Raw genomic sequence first — 18,166 nt, forward strand, 5'->3', positions numbered from 1 at the left:
AACACACAACACAATTTCAGGTTCTGCAGGCAAGCCTTTATTCCAGTTTCTCACACAGTATATATAGCCCTCAGCAGGAGAGGCCAAGCCAGCAAAAACAAGAAGCTTATTACATAATACCATAGGGGTAAACATCTTTAGAAAATTGCTGAAAACAACAGATTGTTTTGTTCTTGTTTTTGCTCTTGTTTTCAGAACAACCAACCACAAGAGTGCAAAACAGATCAAGTGGGAGTGCAAAGGCCTGTCCTCTAGGGACCCAACAATTTCTCCCTTTTTATTTTAAAAGCATGAGAGCCCCTGTCTTAGGACTCCCTCAGATAGAAACTCTTACCCATCTACGGGAGGCCTTAATCCTTGTCTTAGGCGAGCTCTCTATAATAGGGACTTCTGAAATAACCAAGCAAGGCACAAATGAGCTCACAGAGACTGAAGCCACAAACACATGGCCTACATCAGGTATTCTGCATATATAGTATAGCTATTAGATCAGTTTATTTTTAAATTAAACTCCCGAATATGAAAATGAGTGGGTCTCTGATTCTTGTGCCTGCTCTTGGGACTCTTCTCCTCCTATAGGGTTACCAGGTCCAACTCAAATATGAAAGTTCTTGCTTCATTTATTAAATCTTATTTTATAATGTTCTTTTGTCATTTCTTAGAATCCTGTTCTTTTGTTATGAGAGTCAGAAAGGGAAAAATCAGAGTGTGTGATTTATAATCAGGATGTATTTTATAATAAAATAATTTATTTTAATAAAAATAAGACTTTATGAGACCATCAAAGTAGAAAAAAATATAAAAACAATTATTGTGAAACATATTTTTGATAAAGAATAACAGGAAAAGAAAACACTTTGGGATAGAAAAGATTTTTGTATTGTAAATTAGTTTAGATCTAACAGTAAAGGATTCTTCAAAATGTAAATGTATAAAGATGAAACTAGGATGTTTAACTATTTAGTACAATGCATGAGTGATAAAGTGTATAGGAATTGTAAATATGATTAAGTTTACTAAATTAAAAGCTATTAAAATTTTCTTAGGTCTCCTCACCCCCCCTTTTTACCACTTCTCTTTCCCTTCCACCCTCCCTTCTCCCTTCACCCCCATGCTCCCAATTTTGTCAGGTGATCATGTCTATTTCTAACCAAACTAGTCCCTTTGAATGTGGTTGATAGTTGCATGGCTGGGTCAAGCTGAGGGGCCACTGGCAGTGACATCAGGATTTATCCCTACTGAATGTATTGAATTTTTGGAAGCCTATTTTCTTTGGATGGATACCTTGCTCAGTCTAGATAGAGTAGAGAGGGCCTTGAGCCTTCCACAAAGCAATGTGCCTTACTCTTTGTGAGGATTGGATAGGAGTGGGGTGAGAGGGAAAGGGAGGAGGGGAGAGAATGGGAACTTGGATTAGTATTTTTTAAAAATCTAATAAACTATTTAAAAATGTACACAATAAAAACAATTTTTGAAAAAATTTTTTAGGTCAAATTAAATATACTGACAAAAATTAATCTTGTCTTTATACTTACAAAATTAAGGTTTTATGTTTATTTTAAAAGGTAAAAAATTAGCTTCAATATAGACAGAGACTGCACTTTTGTTTCCTGGCTGCCAAGATCTGAATAATACACAGAAACTGTATTAATTACAACACTGCTTGGCTGCGGTTTCAGGCTTATTTTGAGTTCACTCTTACATCTTAGCTTAACACTTTTCTATTAGTATATGTATAGACATGTGGCCATGATGTTACCTCATTTTCTACATATTTTGTTTCCTCAGGGCATAGTTGGCATCTCTCTGACTCTTCCTACTCTCTCTACATATCTTTGTTCAGATTTCCTGTCTGGCTTAACTCTGCTAAGTCATTGGCCAAAGCAGCTTTACTCATTAACCAATAAAAGCATCCCATACACAGAAGGACATCCCATGTCATCTTCCATTTTCTGTCTAAGTAAAATGGAAGGCTTTAACTTTACCATAGTAAAATTGCATATACAAAACAGTTATCAAGCAAGAATTATAGTTACAATATTTAATCCATTTGCATTTGGCAAATTAAGGAAAATACTCTATCATCTATCCTATTTTGTGTGCCTGAAGTTTTATATCTAATTTATCTTTTATCATAACTAAGGAAAACTATAACTATAACTACCTATTTTCAACTCCATCAAAGATCCCAGAAGAATAAAATATTGTTTATGTAAACAGGAAGTGCATTGTAAGCAACTTCCAAAGTTATAGAAATGACAGAGATATCTCACTGCCTGGATAGTCAATCAAAGTTTTTTTGTAATGTTGGGGCATCAGTCTATAGGCCATAATATTTAGCAGTCTTTTCAGTGAAGCAGGAAACTTGAAGATCTGTTTTTTTTCTTGCACTGGCAAAGTTTGTCATTTGCTTTCTTCTGTGTCCTGTAGAATGACTGGTGGTTTCTTCCGTGAAGCAGGACCCCTGAAGGGCTGTCTCACATTCTTTTGGCAACTTCAGCAGTCATTTTTCTGTGGGTCCTGCATGTCCAGTTTATAGAGTATACCATCTAGCAGTCCTGGCAACAACACTTTCTTGCCAAATTGCTAGCATTGTTACATTGAAGACAAATTCCATAATGAGCTTCTTCAATGATCACTAGCCTGTTCAAAGTAATTGGTGCTGCCAGAAGCAAATATGTCTCATTGTTGAGAAAGGTCTGAGACCTTAAAGCTTTTTAAATGCCATATTCTGTTAGTCTTTAAAGTGCTGAAAATGATCTAACTGAAATATATGTCTTTATAGCTAGAAAACCTAACTATTATGAGTATAAGGTTGACTATTATAAATCAATATCTATTAATCTGTAATTTTAAATTATACATTACCTTTTTTAAATGAGATGTTTAAACATAATACCTTAAAGAAGAGTAGGAATATACATATAACAAAATTGACCTTAAATTTATTTCAATAAACCAAAGTCCATATCAATGTATTCATTTTTATATCATATTCTCTCCCTGTTTCGTAGAAAAAGATTTATTGTGACCATTAACTGTTTATAATCAACCACTTGTAAATGAAAACAAACATTTATAAACAATCATTTTTGAAACTTGGGTATTGTTTTTTAACTCTACCTACTCTGTCTATATATCTCTGTTCAGATTTCCTGCTTGGCTTATCTCTGCTAAGCCATTGGTCAAAACAGCTTTATTCATTAACCAATGAAAGCAATACATATAAAGAAGGACATCCCACATCACTGGTAGATGCTCTATCCATCTGTGTGATGGGTATTTGAAATCTGATGAATAAAATGTATCTGTGTGCCTCAAAAATATGGTTAAAATAAGCCTTAATGCTAAACTAGTAAGTTTTCTATAGATTTGAAATCTTCACTAGCCAAAATGTTATAGCCTCAGCAATAGTGAATATTTTGCTTGTAGTCATTATTCCTACTTGAAGAATCCTTGCTAAATAATATATTTTATGGGTTTTTGTTGTTATTGTTGCTTTGCTTGGTGAGAAAAAAACCATAAACTTGGGTAGGTCAGGAGGTGAGGAGTATCTGGGAAGAGTTGGTGGAGGGGAAAGAATATGAGCAATATATATTTTATGAAAAAAATTTTAAATAAAAAAGGTTAAAATAAGCTTTAAAATGACTCAGACTTATATATTAAAATAATTTAAACAATTTTATTCATTTAAATGTTAAAATTTGGTAACTTCCATAAATATGATGAAATATTGACCTCTCCAAAAATCTTGTTAAATCTCACATAAACAATAATTTGAGGGCTGGGAAGGTGGGTTAATGAGTAAGAGAATTTTCTTTGCAAGCACATTATACAAACCTGAGTTTAAATCCTCTATCCAAGCCAGGCGATGGTGGCGCACGCCTTTAATCCCAGCACTCGGGAGGCAGAGGCAGGCGGATCTCTGTGAGTTCGAGACCAGCCTGGTCTACAAGAGCTAGTTCCAGGACAGGCTCCAAAGCCACAGAGAAACCCTGTCTCGAAAAACCAAAAAAAAAAAAAATCCTCTATCCAAAAAGTCAAAGTCACCAGTATCTAAAGCAAAGCAGAATCTGGAGACCAGAAGATCACTGGGACTGTCTGGACAGAAGCTATCCTCAAGGTTAGGTGAGAGATTATGTCTCAAAATCACTAAGTTGGAAAATGAGAAGCAGGACAACTGATACCTTCTTCTGGCCTCTCTCTCTCCAACCCCCCACAAACTACACACATACACAACACATTTCTGTGAGTAAAGAGAGAAGTTATTACATAAGGTAAGACCTTCACTTAGAGCAAAAATCACTGTAGAAAAATATGGAATATATGTTTTCCTGTTATTATTACAAGTCAACTTAAATTTGCCACTTTTAACAATTAAATAGAAATGCATTAAAAGTAGAAAAACATATTTTTTGAAGAATATAAACATACTTTAAAGAAAAGATTTATACAAAAAAGGATTTCCTTGGGGATATAAATCCAAACCACTATTAAAATTTATATATCTATAAACACCACAGTTTCCTTATGTTACAAGGATATTTAATTTGTTGAGTTAACTTTAGTTTATCTGCATGAATTCAAAACAACAAATAATGAAAATCTACACTTAAAGTATACATTAATGATTTAGAAATCTATAATATTTCTATGATAATTGTACAGACTCATTATTTAACAGTATATAAGCTTGCTATATGTGACAATACAAAACTAGAAATTTTGATTTTTTTAAAAAAAAACACCAAATATTTCTCTGAAAATCATTTATGACTTTATGAGTTTTCTCAGAACACCTAAAACTTCCTTATTTCTTAAACTGTAAATAAAGGGGTTCAACAGAGGAATCACAATGGTGTAGAACAGAGAATACATCTTATCCTTATATTTACTTGGTCCAGACCCAGGGCTCACATACATGAAGAAGAGAGTGCCATAGAACAAGGAGACAGAGAGCAGGTGGGCACTGCAGGTGGAGAATGCTTTGCTTCTGCCCCTCTCAGACTTTGTTTTCAGGATGGAAAAGAGAACATGAGCATAGGAGACCATGATGCTCATGAAAGTAATAGCTTGTATGACAGCAGCAAAAATGAAGACCACCAATGCATTAATAGATGGGTCAGTACATGAAAGTGTATAGAGTGGCAAGATCTCACAGTAGAAATGATCTATTATATTGGACTGGCAGAATGTTAATCTAAATAATAATCCTACATGGACAAGTGGATGCAGAAAACCAATTGTATATGAAACACCTATCAGGCAAGTGCACACTCTATTGGACATCACCACAAGATAGAGGAGAGGATTGCATATGGCAACATAGCGGTCATAAGCCATCATTACCAGAAGGAAACATTCTGTGGTGGCACTGGATCCAAAAAAATAATATTGGGCCATGCATTCATGGAGGGAAATCATTTTATCATGGTCTAAGATGTTGACAAGCATCCTAGGAGTCACTGAGGATGAAGTACAGGCATCTGCAAAGGCTAAACTTCCAAGGAAAAAGTACATAGGAGTGTGAAGATGTGGGTCCTTCCAGATGAGAAAAATTAAGCCAAGGTTGCCCACCATGGTAGTGATGTAGATGAAGAAAAACACCAGGAACAGGGGAACTTGCATCTCTGGGAGATCTGTAATTCCTCTGAGAACAAACTCAGTCAGCAGAGTCCTATTGACTTCCATAATATCCCCTCAGTCTGCTCACTGTAAAGAATTTTAGATGAAGAAATTATGACCAAAATTCAAGCAAGGTGTAATTGATGTCAGAATCACATTTTCTCTCTCAGATGCTCATTAATCAACCCATATGAGTATAAAATATTTCTTATTTTACAAATACACCTTACATACGATGCTTCTTAGAATCATTTTGAGGTAAAGTGAATTTTAATGGTATAATTTTATGAGAAATTTTAAGGAATAGCCTAAAGATACCAATAAGGTCTTAGTGTACCATCATAGTTACTCAAGTTGCATAGGTAGTTGTAATATTTATATACAAGAAAGAATGAAAAATAATTAATGCCTATCCAGTACAGCTACTTTAACAATACCGATAAAAGTACAAAATTTCTGTAGTAATAAGAGCGGTGGGGCTGTGTCCCAAGCACCCTGGATGCCTGCTAGCTTATGCCCAGAAATAATTACATGGACACTGTATTCTTTTAAACACTGCTTAGCCCATTAGCTCTAGCCCTTACTGGCTAATTCTGATATCCCAATCAACCCATTTCTAATAAACTGTGTAGCACTGGCCTTACCCGGAAAGATTCTGCATGTCTGACTTGGCGGCTTGCTTCATGGCGTCTGGCCCTGAGAGGAGCTGCATGATGTCTGACCTAACTTCCTCTTCCTCCCAGCATTTTGTTCTGTATACTCCACCAACCTATGTTCTTACCTATCAGGGCCAAGGCAGTTTATTTAACCAATCACCTTCCTCCATCATTTCCCCTTTTCTGTTTAAACAAAAAGGAAGGAAGGCTTTAACTTTAACATAGCAAAATTACATATAACAAAACAGTTATCAAGTAAAAATTACAATAATCTTTATCATAACTGAGGAAAACTATAACTATAACTAACTATTCTTCAACTCCATCAAAGACTCCAGAAAGATACAATATTACCTAAGCAAACAAGAAATAAGCAACTTTCAAACTCTAGAAATGACAGAGACATCTCGCTGCCTGGACAGTCACCCAAAGTTCCTCTGTACCGTTGGGGCATCCATCTTCGGCCTACAGGCCCATAGTTTCCAGCAGACATTTCCACAAAGCAGGAAATTTCAAAGGCAGTCACTATCTGCTTGTCCTGAAGAATGTCTCGCAGACTCTTTCATGAATCAGGAACCCCGAAAGATCATCTCACCTTTAGGCAAGTTCAGCAGTCCTCTCTCTGCGGGTTCTCTGTGTCCAGTTTATGCAATAGTCCAGGCAAGAGCAGTTTCTTGCCCAAATGGCTATCAAACTCCATAAGGATCCTCTTCGATGCCCATCTTCCTCTTGAAGTAGATTGGTGCTGCCAGGAGCAGAGTGTCTCATTGTCATAAAAAGTCCTAAGTTATTAAAACATTTAAAAATGCTATATTCTGTATTCTTTGAAAGATATAAAGAATACCTATCTGAAATATATCTATGCACATCTAGAAAATCTAACTAAAATGACTACAAGCTTGATTATCCATTAACAACCTATATACATTACATTTTTAAACTATACAATCACAATACCTTAATATCAGAAAAAAATATATATATATAACAAAATTGACCTTTAAATTTCTTGTCTTGCTGATACACACTTATGTTTTTGCCTCTATATTATATTGATAAGTTATTTATGTACTTAGGTAAATATTCCACACCTCAGTTTGTGACTACTAAAAGCTGATTTTCTCAAAGCATATGTTTTCCAATTGCCCAACCCTACTATAGAAAACTGAGAGTTAGTTAAAAAAAAAGCCTGCAAAGAATAATCTTGAGATAGTAAAGTATATGGATGTACTAAAGGATTTTTTCTGAAACAAAAAAGTAATATTGTTATATTGTAGAAATTATTACTTTCCAATTTTGTTGAGAATGTGAAACAAAATCTTTGTTTGGGCTTTGACTTGACATCATAACATATTAAATAACAGAGAACCTGACTGTGAGTCTAATAATTATTTGTTATTCTATGCTCAATCCGCAGAGGCATCAGATTATCCTCATTTAGTATCTGCCAAGAATTCAGCAATGCAAGTGACTCTTAAGATACAAGAGTATTCTACATATTTCTAGGAATGATATCTAAAGCATGATCCAGGTGAGGACAGTACTCAGTATACAAAGATCTCACCCACTTATATGGTTCTTGGCACTTGGGAAAGTCTTTCTGCTACAGGAAGATTTGGAATGTCAGTGCCAGAAAGCAGTTACTTAGTAAAATATCCAGAATATTGGTTCTATATTCTTATCTTACAGGAGCATGCATGTGTGTGTGTGTGTGTGCACGTGAGCACACACATATTTAATTTCAAAATCTTTGATCCTCAGTTACCACCTCTAAATAATTGGGTTATCTGCAGTAATACATCTTGTGAATCTTGTTTTTTTTTTACTACAAAGTTTTGAATTCATCAATAAACATACCCTCAACAATCTTAATCCATGGTTTTTCATTGATGTCAATAAGCAGCACAGCAAAAAACTAAGCAGAGAGTTCTTCACACATTTATATGATTGGATTCAAATTCCTGTAGTACAAATACCTAAGTGTATGCATGAGGATTAAGAGGACCAGACAAGATGTTTCAGAGTTTTTCACAATCAGTTCTGCTTTCTATTTTATATGGTATTCCACAGATCCTCTCACCAGATATCTTAGTATATTAGCACTTTTATGAAAAGACTCTTAGTATTGAGATATTCTATTTTAAAAATAATTTCATTCAAATAAAACACTCTATCTTACCTAATGCCTACAAAAAGGCATTGTGATATGGATACCATGAGATTTACATCATCATGAAGAACGCTTATGGTGAAGAATGAAGACAGCATAGGCAATTTTTCTCTTCATGTCAATTCTCCTTAAGAAGTGTTTGGATGGAATGATTTTTTTTCACATCTTAAATGCTGTTTGTGAGGTCAACACTGAAATTCCTTTAATACTAACAGAATCCCAGTAGAATAGCCAGTCTCTTGATAGTATTCAAAAATTAAGAAGTCACTTCTAACAAACCTATTATAACAATTGTTTCCATGTTTTCTTTTGTTTGAAAACAAAAGCATTACAACTTAATGATGATAAAACACACATTCCATTAAGAGTCTTCTTTAGATGTACTGACTTTCTAACTTGGCTGCAGATATGAAGTAAGAAGCCAAGAAAATCTACAAGACAGGTGGCATAGATGCTGATGCCTGTATATGGGAACAACTCTAAGACTGGATGAGACATGAATCATCTTGTTGGCTACGAAGTCCTTATGGCTTACTGAATATCATTCTTTCCAATGACATGACTAGAGATTTAAATTACAATTTGGTTATATAGTCCAAATTGCTTTATGAAGTTGAGAGATGTCTTATGCCAGTTCAGTCACAGAACAGAAAATCATCATTAGCTGATTTGTGCATACCACATATTCCATGATTGTATTAATGTACATATGTATGTTACCTTTAAAAGTTTGTGTATGTTTTGAAAAAAAAAAGGACCAGACATCAGTGAGGAGAAGTAGCCAGGTTATCTATCCTCTCAGAATACATCTGTTGCAGTTTCCTAAAAAAATCTGCATCTAGAACAACTTCATAGTAGTTAGACAAGATGGTCCAGTTTCATAGACTACTTTAGCCAAGATTTCAGTTAAGCCCTGAATTTCCCATCACACACAGACCAGATAACAAATGAGACAGTTAGCTCTCCCTGGCCTTTGATCTTATTCCAGTTTTCTCAGGGCTCCTAAAAGATGCAATTGCCTGCAGACAGCAGGCTGGGATTAAAGGCGTGCGCCACCACCGCCGGGCTTGAAAAATTTTTTGAAACCTGTGACTCAAATGAAAATTTCTTATTGGTATTGTGGTTTTTGTTAGATGGTCTTTGACTCTCGGAGGGAGCATTAAAATTCCTGATGGAACATTTTTATTTTAAACATTATGTGAAGAGTTATACAAAGACTGGATAAGTTCACAATCTTATCAATGTGAATGATGGTTCTTTTTTCCCCATAATCCCTCAGCACTTGTCAGTTGTTTTATAATAAGATAAATTTAATTGGAAAGCTGTTACATCTAAAACATTAGAAGAATCTCAATGGAATATGTCTTTTATTAAGTTGAAATGTTTTGATTTTCAAAAGAAAGAGGGCATATGAAAACAATTTTTATAATAGTTTCCTTGTTGAGACTTCTTAATTCTTTGCATGCTCTCTGGAGAATGGCTATTCTACTGGGATTATTTTAGCAGCACTGAGGGAATTTTATTGTTAACCTCACAAGTAGCAGTTAAAATATGAAAAAAAAAATGTTCAATTCAAATTCTTTTTAAGGAGAATTAACATGAAGAGAACAACTGCCTATGCTATCTGTATTCTTTAAGAGTTCTTCATGATGACTTATATCTCATGGCATCCACATTCATACATCTCCTTGTAGGAGCTAGGTGAGGATTCAGTATTTTATTGGAATGTAAATATTTTTAAAGCAGAATCTTTTACTACTAAGTTTTTCATAAAATTGCTAATATACAAAGAATATCTCTGTTGAGAGGATTTATCCACAAAAATTGAATAGCATGAAGTACAGATTGGAAAAACCTGTAAAAATTTTGTCTGGTCCTCTTAAATTGTATGACTACACCCTTAGGCATTTGTAGACCAGGAATTTCAACTCAGTCATGAGGGTGTGTGAAGAACTCTATGCTTAGTGTTTTTGCTATATTGCTTATTTACATCAGTAAAAAACCTTAGACTTATAGATTGCAAAGGGTATGCTTCTTGGTGAAGCCACAATTTAAAACAAGATTTACAACTTTGATTAGGGTACATAACCCAGTAATTTGGAGATATAATTGAGACTCAAAGATTTTAAATTAAAAAAGAACTCTGTAATTTAATGTTACAGAACCAATATGCTGGATATTTTACTAAGCAAATGAATTCTGACACTGACATTGCCATTCTTCCTGTAGCAGATAATACTGAGGTCTGCTGAGAACCAGAGAAGTGTGTAACATCTTACAATAGTCAGTTTGTCCTCACCTGGTTCATGGATTAGATAGCATTCCTAGAAATATGTAAAAAGTATAAAAAAAGGTATCTAAAGAGTCAGTTTCACTGCTGAAAGATATCTCAGAAAGTACAAAGTAAAGATAATCTGAGCCCTTTGGAGATTTAGTGTAGAAAACTGAATAATTATTTGATCAATATGTGTTCAATATGAAACATAAACCAACAGTTAATATGCTGACATGTTCAATCAAACCCCAAAGTTTGTGTTTCATATTGTCAACAAAAATGAGAAGAAATAACTTCTACAATATAACTTCTTTGTTTTACAAAAAATAATTCAGCACATCCATATATTCTTACTGTCTCAAGATTGTTCCTTTTAGGCTTTTATTTTTATTACTGTCCTTTCAGCTACTCATTTTGTGTTTGTGGTCAGGCAATCAGAAAGCACATGCTCTGAAAACTTCAGATTTTGGCAGTCTCAGACTATGCTATGAAATATTTAGCTAAGTTTATAAAGGACTTATCAATATGATATAGAAGCAAAAACATAAGTAGGTAGGTTATTCAGACAGCTCTTTTTGTAATAACTTAGGGTTTATGAATCCCACAATTGTTTTCATTCTGAGAGTTAGATACCCAGGGTTCTTGTTTCTTGATGATTACATTCTATTGCATAAAAGCAACTCAAGGATTGGAAAATCTGAAGCACAGTTTATGATAATAGTCATGTATAATTAATTATAAACTGTAATAATACTGACTTGGATTTTCCCTGCCTAGCCTCAAGTTTCAATGGAACTTATCCTTCTCACTATTTTATAGTTTGTGAAAGTTTCAGATTTTACTGTTTATCTTTGTCATACACATTTCCTATTAATGTGCTTCATTGTGTTCCTGTCCCCATTCTTTGCTTTTCTATTGAAACAAAATTTACGACTTGAACACTTAAATGGAATACAGATAAAGATGACCCTGGAACTTTTTCCTTTTGTGGCTTGTTTCTTTACTATATATCTTATTTTTGAGATTATTATGATATAATTTCCCCCCTTCCTTTTTTCAATCCTTCCCATATATTCCCCACTCCTGCCATCTTCCTATTTCATGGCTTCTTTTTTTAATTGTTGTTGTTCAATATGTATGTATATATTAATATTACTAGATTTATAAATATAAACATATTTATAAATATCTAGTTGTAAAAACAACATTCCCAGTCTATGTTATGTAATACACACATACACAGACACAAACATACACACACACATATATGCATTGCTTACTATTTAGTATTGGGTAACCAAGTGGTATGTTCTTCAATATAAAAGACTATTATTTACATTCAGCATTCCTTGTTTGAATGAACTCACTTGCTGTAAAATTATGATTTCTTTTGTAATATTGCATTCTAACTTTGATATCCCCCTTTGTACTATTATGGGAGCAACGGGAGAATTGTTGCAATCTTCATAGAAGCATGTGTATTTAAATTATTAAAATAATTTTCAGCTGCATACTTTTCAGAATTAGAAGATTTGTTTACATCTTATAAGATGCAAAATTAAAGATGTAAGAGCTGTATCTTTAATTTTGCATCTTATAAGATGCAAACAAATCACAAGTGTATGTATTAGCATGCGTACTTCCTCTTATAAGAGTTATTTTAACATCTTGGCTATGTCACCTCAAATATCAATTCTGTGTCATGAGCTAAGAATTATAGTGTCATAACATACAGATAACAAATAATCAGTTTCTTAAATGAGCCAAGGACTGGTAAATAGAGTTTTATAGCAGAAATTTAAAGGTATCTTTTGAAAAAAGAGTTATATTTATTATCTTTTTTAGTTTCTTTTAGGAAACAATTAATGATATATATTATCAAAACTAAAGCTCTTTCTGCTTTTGTTATTCAGTATAATGAAGATAAGAAGCAGTTGAGAAATTGATTATACACTTTGTACTGCTATCACTATTGTTTAAAGCAACTAAAGCACATATGTATTATATATTTTCCATTCTTACTTGTGCATAAAACCTTATAAGTGTGCAACTTAGAGTGACTATGAGAGTACTCTAGGACCTTATTGCTATGTTTAGGTTATTACTTAATAATTCTCATAAAAACACACCATGAAAATTCACTGTACCTCAAAATCACTCTAAGAATCTTTGTATGTCAGGTATATTCATAAAGTCAGAAATATTCTATACTTATATGGGTGGATTAATGAGCATCTGAGAGAGAAAATGTGACACTGATTTAATTCTACCTTTCTTGAATCTTGGTTCATATTTTTCATCTATATCTCTTTACAGTGAGCAGACTGAGGGGATATTATGGAAGTCAATAGGACTCTGCTGACTGAGTTTGTTCTCAGAGGAATTACAGATCTCCCAGAGATGCAAGTTCCCCTGTTCCTGGTGTTTTTCTTCATCTACATCACTACCATGGTGGGCAACCTTGGCTTAATTTTTCTCATCTGGAAGGACCCACATCTTCACACTCCTATGTACTTTTTCCTTGGAAGTTTAGCCTTTGCAGATGCCTGTACTTCATCCTCAGTGACTCCTAGGATGCTTGTCAACATCTTAGACCATGATAAAATGATTTCCCTCCATGAATGCATGGCCCAATATTATTTTTTTGGATCCAGTGCCACCACAGAATGTTTCCTTCTGGTAATGATGGCTTATGACCGCTATGTTGCCATATGCAATCCTCTCCTCTATCTTGTGGTGATGTCCAATAGAGTGTGCACTTGCCTGATAGGTGTTTCATATACAATTGGTTTTCTGCATCCACTTGTCCATGTAGGATTATTATTTAGATTAACATTCTGCCAGTCCAATATAATAGATCATTTCTACTGTGAGATCTTGCCACTCTATACACTTTCATGTACTGNTCCTGAAAACAAAGTCTGAGAGGGGCAGAAGCAAAGCATTCTCCACCTGCAGTGCCCACCTGCTCTCTGTCTCCTTGTTCTATGGCACTCTCTTCTTCATGTACGTGAGCCCTGGGTCCGGACCAAATAAATATAAGGATAAGATGTACTCTCTGTTCTACACCATTGTGATTCCTCTGTTGAACCCCTTTATTTACAGTTTAAGAAATAAGGAAGTTTTAGGTGGTCTGAGAAAACTCATAAAGTCATAAATCCTTTTCAGAAAAATATTTAATGTTTATCCTTTAAATACATCAAAATTTCTAGTTTTGTATTGTCACATATAGCAAGCTAATATACTGCTAAATAACAAATATTTCATGTAATCTTTTGTCTGTGTGATTGTCATATAAATATTACAGATTTCTAAATCATTAATGCACACTTTTAATATAGATCTCAATTTTTGTTATTTTAAACCCACACTGATAGATTAAAATAACTCAGCAAATTAAATCTCCTCGTAACAAAAGCAAATTGTAATTTTTATAGATATATAAATTTAGAAGTGGCTTGAATTTATATTCTCTAAGGAAATCCTTGATTGGTATAAATCCATTACTTAAAATATATTTATGCTCTCCAAAAAATACTACTACTTTTAATGCATTTTTATTTAATGACTAAAAGCTGTAAGAGTAAGTTTATTTGTTATAATCAGAGGAAATCCTCTATTCCATATTTGCTGCTCAGAAAGTCTTGTATTAATTGAAGGTCTTATCCTATGTCTTAAGTTTTCTCATTACTCACAGAAAGTGTGTGTGTGTGTGTGTGTGTATGCATGACTGTACCTCTCTCTATGTGTGTATATGACTCTGTGTGTGCATCTGTGTCTCTGTGTGAATGTGTATCAGTGTGTGTGTGTGTGTGTGTGTGTGTGTGTGTATGTCTGTGAGTATGTGTGTGTGATACATGGAGGCCAGATTTCTCATTTTTCAACTTAGTGATTTTGAGACATTATCTCTCACTCTACTTTGGGACAGAGTCCTGGCCAGCAAGGTCCGGTCATCCTCTGGTTTCCAGACCCTACTATGCTTTGGTCTTTTTGTATGAAGGGGATTCAAACCCAGGTTTGTTCAACATACTTGCACAACAATGCTTCTTAACCACTGATCTGTCTTCCTGGCCCTCAAATGACTATGTATGTGCTTACCAGTACTTTTAAGAGGTCATCATTTCTGTCATATTTATTGAAGCTATCAAATTTTAAGAGTTAAATAACTAAAATAGTTTAAAGTATAATAATAATAATACATAATTCTTTTAAAACTTAATTAAATTCTTACATTTTTATTTCACAAGTTTCCATATAAAATATTTTGCTCATATTCTTTCTCCTTCCCATCATTTCCCAAATATTCCTCTCCTCAAATCCTACCCATGTTCATGATTTTTTCTCATAAAACAATACAGCAGGAAAACAAAAAGATAACACAACTCAAAAGTAAATAATTTAGCAAGAGTTCTTCAAACAGCAATAATTCTTCCAAGCATAATATTCAATACTCGTGCAGCAATGACATTCCTTCTAGGGAAGATTTGAACCCTATTGGAAACATATGAATTTAGCATTAAGACATATATTAATTATGTCCTGGTGGCACATGGATACATTCTACTGAGTGGGTTTCAAATAACCTACTCTATAGATGAATAGAGCATAAAAATCTTTGTTCTCCAAGCTAGGTTATTTCTTTTAAAATAAACATCAAACCATAATTTTATAAGTATACAGTCAGGATTAGTTATTATTTAATTTTGACCAAAGGAATATTTCAAAGACTTTGATTTTATGAACTTAATCATATACACACTATCTTTACATTTTATTTTTTATACATTGTACAATATAGTTAATCCTCCTAGTTTCATCCTTATGTATTTAAATATTTTAAAAATCCATTAATGTTAGAGACAAACTAATTTACAATCTAAAATTCTTTTCAAACCCAAAGTATTTCCTTTTCCTGTTATTCTTTATCAAAAATATGCTTTACAACTATCTTTTATATAGTACTTTCTACATTTAATAATCCTGTTCTCTCTCTCTCTCTCTCTCTCTCTCTCTCTCTCTCTCTCTTTTTAAAGCACCTTAAAATAGACTATTTTCTCATACAATAGGTTCGTATTATAGTTTCCCCTTTCTCTTCTCCTCCAAGTTCCTCTGCACCTCTCCCCTGCCAGATTGTATCCCTTTCTGTCTTTCATTAGAAAGAGCAGGCATCTTAGAAATAACAATTAAAACTTAACAAAATAAAACATAAAAAAATGATGCAAAAACTTCAATAAGAAGTTGGACAGAGCAACCCAACAGGAAAAAAAATGTCCCAAGAACAGGCAAAAGATTCAGAGATTCACTTGTTCTCATAGTCAGGTGTCCCATTAAAATTCTAAGCTTATAGCTATAATACATACAGAGGATCTGGTGCAGACTGATGTAGGCCTTGTGCTGCTTGAGTCTTTGTGAGTTCATATGCCCTTTGCATAGTTAAGTCAAAGGAACTTGGTCTCCTGGTCTCCATCTACTCTGACTCTTAAAACCATTTCACATCCTCTCCCATAAGATTGTCTGAGCTCTGAAAAGAGGTATCTTATTGAAGCTTCCAGTTATACTCTTTCTTAGCATAATGTCCGACTGTGGGTCTATATATTTGTTCCCATGTCCTACCAGAAGCCACTTTAACGATATCTGGATAAGGCTCTGATCTACTTGTTAAGCAGAATAACATTTAGGATGCATTTTATTTCTTTTTAGTTTATTGTTTGACAAGTTGTGTTTGGTTTTACCCCAAACTGGGCTATCTAGTCTCTCTTTCTTAGTATTTACCCAAGCAGTATTGAGTATGAGTTTCTTTTCAAGGAAACACATTAAGGAGTATAGCCTTTCTCTGCGAGGTCCCTGGCCAGCTAGCTAGGCTCTGTTCCTGTACCAAAAGATCCATCATAGGGGTGAGTGAGTTCCTGAACCACGGCAGCAGCCTAGGAGATGGAGCACAGATATTCCTCAACCCTTTATCCTTCCTGATTATTCTGCAGGGGCTACTCTACCCTGCTACTGTCTCCCTCTTCCTATCCCATCCCAGCTTGTACCCAGAAAACCCCTCCCTTCTTCCTCTCTTCTTTGGGGCCATAAGTTCCCCCAGCTCAGCCCTTTGGGCACTGGGACTGGGTAGTGAGTGCGACCGGGTAGGAGTTCCTTTGTTTCAATAGCCTGCCTGCAGCAAGGTAGGCCTTTTGTTTGCGAGGTCCCTGGCCAGCAAGGGGACCTGATCCTGTATCAGAAGATCCATAGGGGAACATTTGGAGGAAGAGATGGGCAGGCGCCAATGCACGAATTCCTCCAACAATCTGAAAAACCACATGAAAACACCAGAACCCAGAGAACTTACAACAGGAGGACTTGAACACCTTAATGAAGAAGAAGTAGAAAAAATTGACTTTATAAAAGTGATAGAGTCCCATAAACAGGAGGTGAAAAACTCCCTTAAAGAAATGGATGAGAAGAATAACAAAAAGTTTGAAGAAATGAGTAAATTCATAAATGATATCCTAGGAAACCAAGAAAAAACAATCAGATAATGGAAACAGTTCAAGACCTGAAAACTGAAATGGAGGCAATGAAGAAAACACAAACTGAGGGCTGGCTGGATATGAAAAATCTAGGTAAATGAACAGAGACTACAGAAACAAGCATAACCAACAGAATACAAGAGATTCTGTTGACACCATAGAGAAAATAAATGCACTGATCAAAGAAAACAGCAAATCCAAAAAATTCTCATCACAAAACATTCAGGAAATCTCGGACACAATAAAAAGACCAAACCTAAGAATAATTGGGGTAGATGAAGGAGAAGAATTACAGCTCAAATGCCCAGAAAATATATTCAAAAAAATTATAGAAGAAAACTTTACCAACATAAAGAAAAATATTTCTGTGAAGGTTCAAGAAACATAAAGAACACCAAATAGACTGGATCAAAAAAAAATCTATCAAAAAATAACTCTTAAGGCCATCTAAAAATACATTTTAGTTAACTAGGTTCAGCTATTCCACATTACAAATTAAAAGGATATCAGTTTACATGATAACTATTTGCAATTCACTCTTGACAACTAGAAACAAAATAAGAATAATCTGGGTTGATGATGGTGTCATCAAGGGACAAAAGGGTTTAAGATGAGGGCCATTGAATTTGTATTTAGACATTATTTTGAACAAATGATTGATGTTTCAGAGGAGATAAATATGTCGTTGGGACACCTTGAAAAGATATAAAATAAAAAGAAAAATGGTTTATATATTCCCTAAAAAGCACAGAGGGGAGGTTGACTTCAGACAATGCCTACTCTGTTACTCTATATTGTGTAAAATCTACTTGTTTCCCCCAAACTGTGCCTGGCCTTAGGGGATTATTTTCTTCTCTTTTCCTTTTTAATTTTTATTTCCTTAGTTTTAAATTTCATTTTATATTCCAACCACAGTATTCCCTCA

General features: G+C 34.3%; 1 protein-coding gene and 1 pseudogene across 1 annotated transcript; one reads left to right on the top strand and one right to left on the bottom strand.

Annotated features, from left to right (window-relative positions):
• Window positions 1-4,770: 4,770 nt before the first annotated feature.
• On the bottom strand, window positions 4,771-5,691 carry LOC126505743 (olfactory receptor 5AC1-like). Its single transcript, XM_050148976.1, has one exon. It carries the CDS (start codon window positions 5,689-5,691, stop codon window positions 4,771-4,773), a length of 921 nt encoding a protein of 306 aa, XP_050004933.1.
• Window positions 5,692-13,063: 7,372 nt separating this feature from the next.
• Window positions 13,064-13,883, top strand: LOC126505733 (olfactory receptor 5AC1-like; annotated as a pseudogene).
• The last annotated feature ends 4,283 nt before the right edge of the window (window positions 13,884-18,166 follow it).

The sequence above is a fragment of the Alexandromys fortis genome, unplaced genomic scaffold, assembly GCF_014885135.2.
Source record: "Alexandromys fortis isolate MF-2015 unplaced genomic scaffold, M_Fortis_MF-2015_v1.1 scaffold_4, whole genome shotgun sequence".
Classification (NCBI taxonomy): Eukaryota; Metazoa; Chordata; class Mammalia; order Rodentia; family Cricetidae; genus Alexandromys; species Alexandromys fortis.